This window comes from Hippopotamus amphibius, chromosome 14, assembly GCF_030028045.1.
Source record: "Hippopotamus amphibius kiboko isolate mHipAmp2 chromosome 14, mHipAmp2.hap2, whole genome shotgun sequence".
NCBI lineage: Eukaryota > Metazoa > Chordata > Mammalia > Artiodactyla > Hippopotamidae > Hippopotamus > Hippopotamus amphibius.
This window is the reverse complement of record NC_080199.1, coordinates 55,914,389-55,928,145: the sequence shown is the minus strand read 5'-3', so window position 1 is coordinate 55,928,145 and position 13,757 is coordinate 55,914,389. Positions and strand designations below refer to the sequence as shown.

The 13,757-nt window shown below is 38.5% G+C and overlaps 1 protein-coding gene across 1 annotated transcript in view; it reads left to right on the top strand.

Moving 5' to 3' along the window:
- The window catches only part of VWA8 (von Willebrand factor A domain containing 8), a 340,198-nt gene that overhangs the window by 134,730 nt on the left and 191,711 nt on the right, over positions 1-13,757 (top strand). The window contains exon 20 of the mRNA XM_057707109.1: positions 5,789-5,860. Within this exon, the coding sequence (XP_057563092.1) occupies positions 5,789-5,860 (72 nt within the window). The remainder of the gene's footprint in view (positions 1-5,788; positions 5,861-13,757) is intronic.

The window sequence follows — 13,757 nt, the reverse complement described above, 5'->3', positions numbered from 1 at the left end:
TAGTATCATTATAAATTCCTCCCAAAGTTACTTGAGAATTGGAAGAGTTGCTGCCACGATGAGTAATAAATTTTATATGCACACATAACTATACTTTAAGTAAATGAAATGAATATATTATTAAATCAAAAGCAAAAAGCACTAGCACTCATCCTCTTTTGCGTTCCTATTAGTTAAATCAAGTAGTTCAAAAAGGGATATGTCCTATGCATTCTTTTCCTTGCGTTTCTTTCCTATTCCCAAAAATTCCTAGTGTTTTTCTATTCTTTACTGTCTTATCTTTTTCTAAGGGAGGAGGGTAGGTAATTTTCCACTTGTAAACTAACCAATAATTATGGAGCTTCCACTAAGACACAGAAATAAGTGTGTACCCAGAGAGCTTTGTTGCAGATGTTCACTTTAATAAGAATTTTTTCCAGAGAAAATTACCCATAATATAAAAGGATTTTTTCTTTTCCAGATTTTCTGTCAAGTGGTTATATATTTATTTTATAATAAAAACCATACTTAAAATTGTCTCTAATATTTGGTCAGTAATCTACATGTAAATAATAATCCTTCATTTACAAATTATGTTCAAAGAGCTTCTTACCATTTTCACTATATTAAGGAATTAGAGAATTAAAGTAACTTAAGGAGTTTTTTTATCTGCTATTTCCCAATCCTATTTGCTGTTCAATGAGTACCACAATGTATATTCCCACATTATATTAACAATAAAAGATATCTCGGCAAATTCTACTTTCTCAGTGAAAGTCTTGATTAAATGTTTTTGAAATCTGTCCAAATTATAATTATCTATACATAGCAAAAGGCATAACCTGAATTTGCTTTTTATTCTTCATTCTGTGGGCCAGTAACTAACATCCACTTTATTTTTCTTCCAGAGCATTAATGCTCTTATACAAACAGTGGACAAATGAACTGAAAATAAGGCTACTTTTAAGACACAAAGGAATAAAGAATCTTGCCTGAAAAAGACAAAAACATGGTTGTAAAGAAAATATAAGTTTCAAGCATTTATGGTATCACACTCTGCTCACGTAGTAGAAAGGCATAAAGAAAAAAGAATCAGGAAACTTTGTCATAAGTGACAATTTGAAAAACTCCATGGCAGCAAAGGTTGAAAAGATTTGCCAGTATATAAGAATGTAGGAAATTCAGTAGCAGGAAGGGCCATTGTGCCCTTGAACACAGTGACTGTTGCCATGGTGTTTGTGACATAGATGTTGAGGACCGCAGGGCTGCTGTGAACTTTATGCAGCGGCCCTGCGGGATTTTCTGTAGCCTGTCTCCAAATGTACCTTCTCTTCATAAAGCATTAGGAATTAACCATTAATGAAAAACTCTAGCTGTATCAGTTCTAGGGACGGTGGCTTGGTTAAATTTGCTTTTGTTGCATATATTACTATTGCCTTTTATGTTGCACTTCACCTTTGAAGCAGTAGTCTTCAGTGCCTGTTGAATATTTAGGTGCTTCTATACCATCCTGTTCTATGCCCTGTGGTTCCCTTGCCACACTGTGTTGTAATTGATTTTTTTAAAAATTTTTGCCGAGACCAGCTCGGCGACTCGAGGTGAGTGACGGGTGCCGCAAGCTTGAAGAAGACACAGACACAGACTAAAGAGAAAAGTGGGACCGGGGCGGGGGGGGGGGCTCAAGACCTCTCGGATCAAGAGCCCTGCTGACTCATCCCAGGCTGCTTTTATTGAGGTCGTGGGCTAACATTCTCAGGTTACACTCATAAACAATCAAAGGCCTCACATGACTGAGGCAATTATCTTTGTTTACTTCCTGGGTCCGAGTTGAGCAGGTGTGGATTTGAGCTGGGGGTGGAGAGCAAAACAGCCCTGGGGGCAGGAGACCTCTCTCAGATATTAGGGGTCTGTGCCCCACCCGTGTTGGCCCCTCTGCGACTGTGCCTGTCTTAGGTTGTTCCTCCCTTGAGGAATCTTACCCGTCTCTGGCTAACCAGTCATCCTCCAGGGCCAAACACGGTGATATAAGGAAGGTTCTATGCACCACCCCTGTTGGCCCCTCTGCGGCTGTGCCTGTCTTAGGTTGTTCCTCCTCTGAGGAATCTTACCCGTCTTTGGCTAACCAGCCATCCTTCAGGACCAAACAGGGTGATATTAGTCTCCACGCCCCGCACCCTCAGTTCCTCCACAGCTCAAGCAGGACATTCTGAATCCCATCGCTCGGCCCACATACTTCAACATTTTCAATGTTTCAAAAAGGTTCCAGAATGTCTTCCCACAAATTTTATTTATTTATGTAATTGATTTTTAAAACATGTTTTCCACACTACTAAGATAAAGCCTTCTTGTTGTTGTTTTAACTTTAATTTTGTATCTCTTGCTAATAGCACAGTGTCTGGCACATAGTGAATATTGAGTAAATACGTATTGGTGAATTAATGAAAGAAGGAAAAAGATTTTGAATGGTCATAATTAGGAGTATTATTTCATTATATCTGTCATTAAGGAATATTACACTTGCAGTAGTTAAGGAGGAGAAATTGGAAGAAAGAGAGATTAATAGCCTCTTAAGCCTAATGAGCTTTAGATTTGAAAAAAAAATTTAAATATCTACTGCGTGTCAAGCCTTGTTCTAAGGTATTAGGATACAGCAATTAAAATACACACACACACACAGTTTCAGGGCTCAAGTTGCTTGGATCTGTCAAGGGGAAAAAGCAAGCAAGTGCGTGTGATGGAAGTACGCACAGGTTACTATGGTAGCATTGATGAGATGATGGTCCCAGATTGGAATGATCCTGGAAAATGAGTTCACTGGGCAAAGCTGAGAAGGAGTTTCAGGCAGAGACACTAGCATTTGCAGAGATGTGGCTATGTGAGAGTGTAGCTCATTTAGGGAGCTACATCTAATTAATTGTCATGGCCAGAGCTGAGGTTCAAATGGAAGAGTGACAAGAGATGAGCTGATGAGTTAAAAGATCAGATGATCTGGGCCATGCTAGTTAAGGAATTTGGAAGCCATTCAGAAATGAGGAAGCCTTTGAAACCTTTGAAGCACATTTCCACTTTTGTTAACTTTGCATTCATTCTTTAATGTTGTCTAGGAGTTGGAACAAAGGCAGAGAGGGACTTGTTAGGAGGCTGTTGGCATAGTCCAGGTGAACCTTATGAAGGATCTGAACAAAGGCAGTGACAGTGGAGACAAACTGGAGGAGACACATTGTGGGGCTATGTAGGAGGTAGGTGGAGTCAGTAGAACTTTGTGTTAGATGAAAGTCAAAGAGTCTCCCTCACAGAGCACATAGTCTGCTGGAAAAATAAGCAGAAGAGTAAAGAGAAAATGATTCTACATTGTGCCTGTGATGGGAACACACAATAGGAGAGTGATGAGGGATGAGGCTGAGACTAAATCAAAAAAGTAAGGAGTGACCCTTGTTCCAAAGGTATTAGGAGTCATTTAAAGAATTTTTGGGAAAGAGTGACATGATTGTGAACAAAGAAGTGACTGTCAGTACTGTGGAGAGCACATTGACTCAGGAGAGACTGAAGTTAGAGATGCCACGTTGGCTGCTTAAAATCTGGTCTCGATGAGATTAAAACCTAGATGAAAGCTGTGGGGATGGAATAGAAAGGATAGATACAGTGGACTTTTAGGTGGCTGAATAACTGAGACTTGGTATTTAATTGGCTTTTGATAAGGGCCAACTGAGATCGGCAAGAAGATGATAGGGTCGAGTTGTAGAAAATGATGCTATTAATTGGGATAAGAAATACAGGATAAAGAATAAAGCTGAGGAGAAAGGAATGAGCCATGTTTTGGATGTGTCGAGTTCGAGATGACTGGGAGATAGCCAAGTACAGTGTGATGGTTGCTCAGAAATACGGGGCTGGAGTCAAGAAGAAAAGTCTTGGTGTTGAAGATCAGTGTAAAGTTGGTGGTTGAAGCCATGGAATGGATGAGAGGATTTAGGGAGAGCAGGGTCAGAAGTAACTCTTCAAGCACTGATGTACGGGTTCCTAACTCTGCACCTAACCCTCCCTTGCCTGGTGGGTGCCAATGTACAAGTAGGCAGAACCTGCTATGCCCTATACTGTGACCCCCCCCCCCCAAGGAAAGCATGCAACAACGTAGTGAAAGAGAACAAAAGAAGGAAGAAAATCAGTATTTAAGGAACTGCTACAAAAAAAGACGATGGAGAGAAATTGTTAGAGAGGTAGGAGGGAGTCAGGAGAGACAGACAACTGGGAGAGGAGACTTTTAAGAAATTGTCTATGGTACCAAGTGAGACAAGAAGTTAAGAGAAGAATGTAGGCCATGACCTATATAGGCCTATATAGGCTGTGACCTTAGTCTTAGCTAATGTTTGTTGACTTGAATAATCTAGTTAGGTGTAATGAGAACGTGAAGTAGAAGGACATTAGAAAAAGTAAAGAAGACGACAAGTATAGTTTGGATTATTTTTCAGTATTTAGATTGCTTTTTTACCTGCTCTCTAGGTGCTCATTCCAACTTTTCTACCTGTTCTTCAGGCAGATTAGCCCAGGTATTTCTGAAAGAACTTAATGTTGTCTGGAAATTGGCAAAGATTTTTCATCTTAGTTAGAAGGAAGAGGTCTACAGACCACATTATCACTAGAACCCAGATTAAAAGGATGTTCTAGGGCTCCCTTTTAACTAGGATAACCATGTACCCTTGTTTGCTTAAATTAGTCCCTGTTTACATTTGTTGTCCCAGCATAATTATTAATAGCATCTCTTATTATTCTAAAAAGTATTCCAGAATGCACAAAATAGCTCACCCTACTTCAAGCCTTGTTAAACCTCCGGTTCCATGCTTTATCTGAAGGCATTTTTTAAAAATTAAAATCACTAAGATAAACATTAAGGAATACTCATCTGTTCTTGAAGGAGGGAAAAAACTTTCTCAGTTTTTCTAAGAAAGAAACTCTGAAAGAAAGCATTGCTTAATGTGGCAAATAAAAGGAAAATATTCTAGATGTCAAAAAATTCGTAAAGCAAGTTAAAAAAAGAAAAGTGAGTGACAGACTAGAAAAATATCTGCAGCATGTATGAGATACAAAAGGTTAATTTGCCTTTTTTACAAATAGAGAACTTCAGTAACTTTAGCACTTATGAGGCCATTATTGTTTTGATACAGAAAACCAAGAGAAAGTAATAGGGATGTTAATCGTTCTGGGATATCGTTCTCCCTTCAACCCCCGGATGAGCCTTTGTGACCTACTTATGATTGTCCTATTTTTAGAGATACAAAAGAGCAGTGTAATTTCCTCTGTGCCTATTGTGAACAACTTTAATCTTGTTCTTTGATTATATTGTGTCATGATTTGAATTTAAAAATATGAAAGTGAATACTATATTTTTAATTCTAAAGCTGAATATACTTTGAAGGTAGTGGTTAAGAAGTCAGTGTAAAATGTTCCATGGAAATCTCCAATTATTTTAGAAAGCCTTTGTATATTTACATTAGTAAGTGTTAATTTAAATACTATATTAAATTATAAGCCACTACGTAGTACAATAGCTGAAAAATATTTGAGTTGAATTATAAAAACTCTTTGAAATACGTATTGGTCAGTGGTTGAGTCTTGCTAAGGTGGACCATTTCAGGTTTTCAGTATCAGTGACCTAGTCGGTTATATAGCTTATGTATAAGCACGTATTAATTTTAATTTTTTAAGAGATCAAATTGAGTATTGTCTGTTATAATAAACATGAAGATATAGTTAACTTTCTTATTTCACCTTGATTATGCAAGACACAATTAACCTTTAGTTGTTTTTCCTCTAGCACATGATAGTGATGGAAGATATGCTCAAAGACTTTCTTCTTGGAGAACACCTATTATTGGTTGGGAACCAGGTGAGTTATGGCTGGAACTCAGGTACTAATGAATAAATGATAGTAACAATTTAAAAGCAGTAAGTTTCTTCTTGTTGGAGTAAGTTTTCAGAAATGATTTTTTTTTCCAACTAAATGACTAGTTGAATTAAACAAGGGTCTTCTACCTTCTAAACTTTGGAATTACCTTACACATATCTACTCTTCTTTCCACATCTGTCACCCTAGCCCAGCTTGCCATCACCTATCACCTGGATTACAGCAGTGGTTTCCTAATATAGCCTCACCCAACCTTACCTCCACTGTGATCTCCTCTCCACTCTGCAGCCAGATTGATACTTGTGGAAATAAAATCTCTCTTTTTTCGCTTAAATTGGCTTCCCATCACCCTTAAGTGTAGTCTTCAGTATGGCTTAAGGTGTCCTGCAGGAGCCAGCCCCTGCCCGCCTTTCCTGTCCTAAGACTTGGCTCCCTCCCTTCTTGCCTTGGGTGTTAGCTTGAGCCACTCTCAACTTCTTCAGTTCCTATCTCCACTCTGCTCCCTGGTGCATGTTCTTCTCTCTGCCTAGAACACTCCCAATCTCCTTCCTACTCCCCTTCCCCTAACTCTGGGTTGTATTCCTTGTCCCTAGCTGAGTAGTTTCCCCTGCTTCTACATAACTTCCTTCCATCTCCCCATCAGCACACTTGTCATATGTTACTGTATTTATATGCAGAATGACTATCTTCTCAACGTGTCCCTATACTCCTCAAGGGCAGGGACCATGGTTCTCTTGCTCATCTCTGTGTCCTCAGTTCCTGGCACAGTGCTTGCTGCTACCTAGTAGGTATTGAATATGTGTTTATGGAGGGAATGGATGTACATTTTATATCCAGAGGCTTCTGATAATTTTCCTCAGTGGAATTGCCAGACTCATAGTGAACAGCACCTTTGGTTTTTTAAATTAGTTTGAAATTAAGTTTAACAAACTTTTGGGAGAAGTTTGGTCTGTCTTTTTGTTTTTTAATGTATAAAAACAATACATATTCCTTATTTAGTCCCTCATACTTACAAAATGTTGGGTTTTTTTTTTTTTTAATGAAAAAGGGCCAATTGAGTGGTTTACTGGTTGAGTTCACAGGTTTGGAAGTTAGCTGGCTGGAGGTCCAATAGCAACTCTGTCACAGATGGCTGTGACTTTGGAGCAAATTGGTAATCTCACTAAAGATCAGTTTCCTGATATCTAACCTAGGAATACAAACCATATGCACTCTATTGGGCTAATGTAAGGATCACATGAGATAATGCATGGAAAGCACTTCACACAGTCCCTGGCTCAGGGTAGGTGCTCAGTCAAAATTAAATCTGCGGGTCAGTGTTGTTAAAAAGGACTTTAATACTCTGTTTTATTTTTTTCTGAACAGAATTAAAGGGTGAGCAATAAAGTATTTACAGTCTTTTTTTTTTTTTTACTATTTAAATAGTCCTGACCAGAGTGAGAGGATGGAAATCAGATATCGCAGGAGGTCAGGTTCTCATCTGACTCATAAAAATCTCTCATCTCACTTTGCAAAATAATGACTCTCTAGCCCAGAGTACCTCACAAACTTTTGATAACTCGTTAAACCCTCCGTGTGTCCTTTTCAGGTCTTCTGCTGTTACTTGAGTTGCCTTAGACACAGTCTGTTGGTATCTCAATAGCTGCAGACCAGAGAGCAGACCAAGAGAGTAGGCAAAGAAAGCAGACCAAGAGTACACAGATCTGGGACTTGAGGAATAATTTTTGCTGAGGAGCAGGCTTTCAAAAGGGGTCAGGTTATGATGTTCAAGCAACTTTGAAATATCCTAGAAGATACTGATGCCCTTGGGGTTTAGTGGGTGGTATACAGTAGGAGTTTCCTGGTAAAGGCAGGGTTTACACGTGAATTAGATAATAAGATCAGGGTTTCACAACAGTAGGTTGAAAGGTTAAAGTTAGAGCCTAGCCAGGAACCAGAGAGACAGGGAGAACATTCCAACCTCTGGGGGACTGGGGAGAGCTATAGAGGATGAGGGCTGAGGTGGAGCAGTGAATTGCTTCTTTATGATAAGATAAAAAGAGGCTATGAAAGTGCTTTGAAAGTACTCTAGAGTGCTATACAAATGTTGATGTGAAATTCAGTATGCCACCTCTAGTCTATTGCTAGTCCCAAGGAAGAGAACTAGGCACTAGGGGAAAGGGCTAGGCCTCGGGTGGAGCAAAGAGCAGCTCCCTCTCTACACATGCATGGTGAACCCCAGCATCCAGTGAGGGTGGGGGAACCCACTGGCTTTCAGGCTTGCCTGGAGTTGGCTGAGGAACCGCTGGGTAGAGCCTGCAAAAGATGCTCAGGAGGAGCAAGGCAGGAGGCAGGGTTTCACACAAATGCCATCTATCAGTCAATGCTGTCACAAACCCTACCTGTCATCAGCAGATCAATTTCTTGCCTTCTTTTACCCCTAGTCTATCACCCTGCACTTTGGAGAAAAAGAAAAATTGAAAAATGGAGATTGTATTCATTATAAATTTGCTACACTTAGCTGGCCTTTTTCATGTTGGAAGATTTTTTATCCTTTCACTATAAACCTCTAAGACCATCAGTGTCATATAATAATACCAATATTAGAGGAACTTTTAAATTTCATAGGTAAATTCTGCTACCTGTGTCCGTTAAATTATCTAGTGAAAAAGTCTGTCTCTTAGGCTGCCATTTGATATCTTCTACTGTCTAATCCAACTCTACTTACAGCCACGTGTCTCATTTCTCCCCTGAAATTCATGTCCTCAGATAAACACTCTGTTTTCCAAATACCTTCTTATCAGTGTTATATATTAGCCTTTGATCTTCACCAGTGTGCTCTCTTCTTTCTCCCATCATTGCTTATTGAAATCCTTCCAATCTCAGCGGACAGTGTGGTGTCATGGAAAAGCAGAAAGTTGGGAATCCGGAGATCTACCTTCCTGTGCAGATTTTTCAACTCTGTATGTAATGTTGGATAGATTGCTATTCCTCCTTAAAGGGCTTTGTCTTTTTTCTTTTCTTTCTGTTTCTTATTTATAAAGTGATAGGATTGGAATGGGTGTTTTCTAAGGTCCCTCTGGCTATAATATTCTATAATATGCTTCTTTAATAAAGTCTTCCTGAACACTTCAGCCTGAAGGTTTGGCCTCATCCTCCTAACTGTTACAGCAGGTCATTTATAGATATCTTCTGACTTCTGTTGGACTTATGTGTCCACCTGCCATCTCTCTACTGAAAAGAAAGAGCCCCTTGATGAGTCTTAGTTATTTTTGCATCCTCCCTGATGCCTTGCATACAATAGACATTCAACAAATATATTTTAGAGGACTGCCTAGAATAATTTCTAATGAGTAGCCAAAAGGATTTAGAAGTAATATGAATTTAAAATTTAGGCTTACTTGGCTTATTTTCAGGAGATTCTGAGACAAACTGACTAAATTTCTTATCTGGAAAGTTTGCAACTGTTTGGTGAAGGAAACAGTGAATAAGATAAAGAACCTAGGGAGTGAGGGAAAATACTTAAGAGAGAAAATACTTAAGTGGCCCATGCAACTGGGTATGATTATATACTGATGGGATCTGATCAGAGACTGGCAGCATTATCACTAGGACAGAATAATGAAACACTAATTATTTAATTTTTCTAATAATATTCGAGTGCTAATTTGCATTTAGCTAATTAAATGAGATATAACTTTGCACATGCTTACATTTATAAGGTCAGCGAGTGAAAATTGGATTTAAGGTGGTTGGTTAAAATCTAAATAGAACTTTTTGAGTGCTTTAGCCAACTTCAGTTCTGTTCAAACTTGTTTTCAAAAACTAACATCTGTGTTAAGATATGAGCAAGATTCAGTGATTAGACTTTTATTTTTTCCCAGCTTTACTGAGGTAGACTTGACAAAAAAATTATAGTGTATTTAAAGTGTGCAGCACGATGATTGGATGTAACTATACATTGTGAAAGGATTTCCCCCATCGAGTTAATTAATATTTCCATCACCTCACATATTTACCCTTTTTTTGTGTGTGAGAACATTTAAGTTTTACTGTCTTAGCAAATTTCAGTTATACAATACAGTGTTATCAACTATAGTCACCATGTTATATATTAGATCCTCAGACCTTATTCGTCTTATAAGTGAAAGTTTGTACCCTTTTACCAGCCTCTCCCTATTTCCTCCAGGGCTCAGACCCTGGTAATTACTTTCTACTCTGTCTCTATGAGTTCAGCCTTTTTTTGGTTTGTTTTTAAGATTCCACATATAAATGATACCATGCAGTATTGTTCCCCACCAAGGTTCTTGGCCTTGCCCAATCAATAGCAATTGACCAGAGGCCAGACAAGAAATTCAGGCAAGGCTTTATTGGGGCCCCTGCTGCAGCAGTGGGAAGTGAAAACAAGTAATAGGTTCTCTTGCTTACTTGCTCCCCGAGGCGGGGCAAGCTTGTTTTTTATATGGGGTGAAGGTAGGGGTGTGCCCAGAGGTGGGGCCAGAGGGGTGGCTTAGGTGTTTTGCCCACCCCTTAGGTGGTGGTCTGTGCAGGGGACATGCCCACTGCCCTGCTTTTGCTCTCAATACCCCCTTTTTGCTCCAGGCTCTTCAAAAGTGGCAGTTGGGTTTTTTGGTCTCTTTGTATCTTTTGGGTCCAGAATTTCCCCCAAATGCTCAAGCACTGGGCTATTTTTAGTCCCATGCAGTTTCTTTGTATTTTGTTTCTTGAGGAGAGGTGTGTCCATGTGCAAGCATTGCAGCACTGCAACAAAGGGTCCCAGGTCCCAGCAGAGGGTCCCAGGTCCCAGCCTGTCTCAGTATTTGTCTTTGTCTGGGTTACTTCACTTAGCATAATGCCCTCCAGGGTCATTACACTTAGACTGTTGATTGCTTCCATGTGGTGTGTATGAGGGAAAAGGAAGCCAACTGTAGTATTTGTTGGCAGATGCAGCGCATGTACCCCACAGAAATGTGCTTTTTCTAAGGACTGGTATGGAGTTATGTGCTCTCTTTCCTTGTGCTTTCCTCAGAGTCCTGATCATCTGGGAGAAATCTTTTTCAGAAGTGTGTACTTTTGCAGTCATAACTCAAAAAGTCATAACTCAGGTCCTTCCTCAATACCTTTGAAAACACCCTGCTTTATTTATCTGTGGTATTTCAGTACCTCTCTTAATATCTTACACATCTTCTCACCTTCACCCTTTATTCGTCTTGTGAACTAAAACAATGAAAAAAGAAAAAGACCCGCAAGTGAAGCTACAGCTGGTAGGTTAAGGTCTACTGATGCTCAGCTCTCATGGGGTAGTGTCACTGGTGTTTTCACTCAAATGCAAAGTGACAACCATCTGGGAAAATGCCTATTTTAATCACATGATTTAGTTTGAAACTAAGTAAACCATTTGTAGCAATTGATCAGTTCCTTTTTTTTACTCTTTACCCAGCCTTCTGTTTGCAAACTAAAAACTGGCTGAAGTTCATGAAAGAAACTTCAGTAGTTTAAACTGTCAATTTAGAGATGCTTTGAAAGATTGCTGTTACCAGTAGCAACTTTTATAGTGAGAAAATTAAAGGAAATAAGTGTCCATTTTGAGGTATGTCAAGATTTATCATCTTTATTAAGCCAAATCCCATCTTTTCTTTCCATGTAATACTGTCTTTTCTAAGAATCTATGACATCAGACAAGAGTTCATAACTGTTGGGAAGCTAAAAACAAGTCTATAAAATCACTTATCATAGCAACATAAAGTAGGCCGCATCTTCTTTTGGTAAAATAAAATTGATTTTTTAAAAAATTCTTTTCAATTTTCTATGTGGGATTTTATAGCACAGCACATTGACTTTCCAGTAAATGAACCAGAATTGCTGTCAGCCAAAAGGATAGGGTGCCCTGAAATTACACGTGTTGGATGGTCCCTTAGTATACAATGCTGCATATTGTAGAACCACTTTAGTGTGCTGCTACATGCGTTATTTAGTACTTACTGTAATTATAACATTACATTGTACCTTTCATGCAATTAGGAGTTTCATGCTGGCTTTTAAAAAAAAATCATAGCATGACTTTCTATTTATTTCAGCTTTACTGACAGGGAAAAAAGAGAAATGGCTATTTACTTTCAAGCCAGTAATGCTTTTTCTGTTACAACTCTACTCAAGAATAAGCTCTCTTCCTCCCTGTTATCTTATTTTCTTTTCATTTGTAGAGCTGTATTCTATTATGCAAAGTGTTTGCTGTGAATGTTTGGGTTATAGATTCAGCTTATAGGTGCATAATGTTTCTGTTAACTCCTTAAGAATAAATTTCTGTTTCTGAATAAGAATACTTAAGTTTTGAGAGGCAGTTGCATTTTATCAGATATTTGAACGAAGAAATATTTTAGTAATGTGGTATTCTAAAATGCTCAGGTACCCCCCTTACATAAGAATTATTTTTTAAATATATAGTATTTGTTTTAAGAAATGAAAATTTAATCACCTGCATATAATGAGGTTTCCTGATTTCTGATGTTAGACAAATTGCAACGCAAGTCATCAAAATTTAATTTATATTTAATAAAGCACAACTAATAATTCACAGTTACTTCTACATGAATATAGTCCAATAATTTGCCAGATTTGTCGACCTTTTTTTTTCTTTCTTCATTTTAAGGGAGCCCTTTGTATCATTTTACCAAATAATAGCACTAAGCTCTCTTTGTATTCCACAGTCTATATTTTTTACCTTTACCAAAATTCTAATATATTATGTTTTCCTTATCAAATAGAAAGTCAACTCCGGCCAGTTCTCATAGGGGATGCCTTCTCTGTCTCTGACTTTCATGTGCTTCGTGTTTCTAGAGTATTGATTCTTTAGGTACTCCTTCCACTTCCATGGTACTTTCTGACCTATCAGCAGTGAGATAAATCTTAGAAAGGAGCTCTTAATTTTATGACTATTTTCCTGCTAAAAGTTGAAAGTGGCTCCCTCTTGCCTATCAGATAAAATCTCTTTCATAGGGAAATACTCAAAACAACCTATGACCTGGCTCCATACTTCTTATATAGTTCTAATTCTTCCAAATCAGTTTCTTACCGGCCCTAAGTTTACTATGCCCTTTTGTTCTCCCAGCCATTTTTCATATTGTTTGCTTCGTATGGTGCGTCTTCCCCTCATCTTTGCTTATGAAAATCCTGAAGGTTTCTTTCTTTCTTTTTTTTTAATTAATTAATTTATTTATTTATTGGTTGCGTTGGGTCTCTGTTGCTGCGTGCAGGCTTTCTCTACTTGTGGCGAGCCGGGGCTGCTCTTCATTGCGATGCAGGCAGTATGCTGCCTTCTCATTGTGGTGGCTTCTCTTGTTGCACAGGCTCTAGGCGTGCAAGCTTCAGTAGTTGTAGCTCACAGACTTAGTAGCCCCGAGGCATGTGGGATCTTCCCGGACCAGGGAACAAACCCATGTCCCCTGCATTGGCAGGCAGATTCTTAATCACTGCGCCACCAGGGAAGTCCTAATCCTGCAGTTTTCAAGAGCTCAGAATTTTTTCCTCTATGAAGACTGTCTTAGACTCCCTGGAATAGAAATAATCTTGTTTTCCCCTGAACATTTATAGTATTTTATCACTATCTAATTCATTTTTCTTTTAAAGTTGTGATTTTTAAAATTTCACCTGTAATTGAATTACAAGTTGCTTATGAGCAAGGATTAAAAATGGTAATAATTGTTTTGGTTTACAATTTCCAATGTATTTTAAAAACTCATTTCGTTTAGTTCTACAGCAACTTTTGAGATAAATGTTTTTATTTTCCATACTTTAGAGATAAGCAGACGGAAACTCAAAAGTTAAAATATTTGCTCAAGATCACATAGCTAGTTAATGGTTGGGTTAGGACTCAGACCTCCAAAGCTCATGCTTTTTTTTC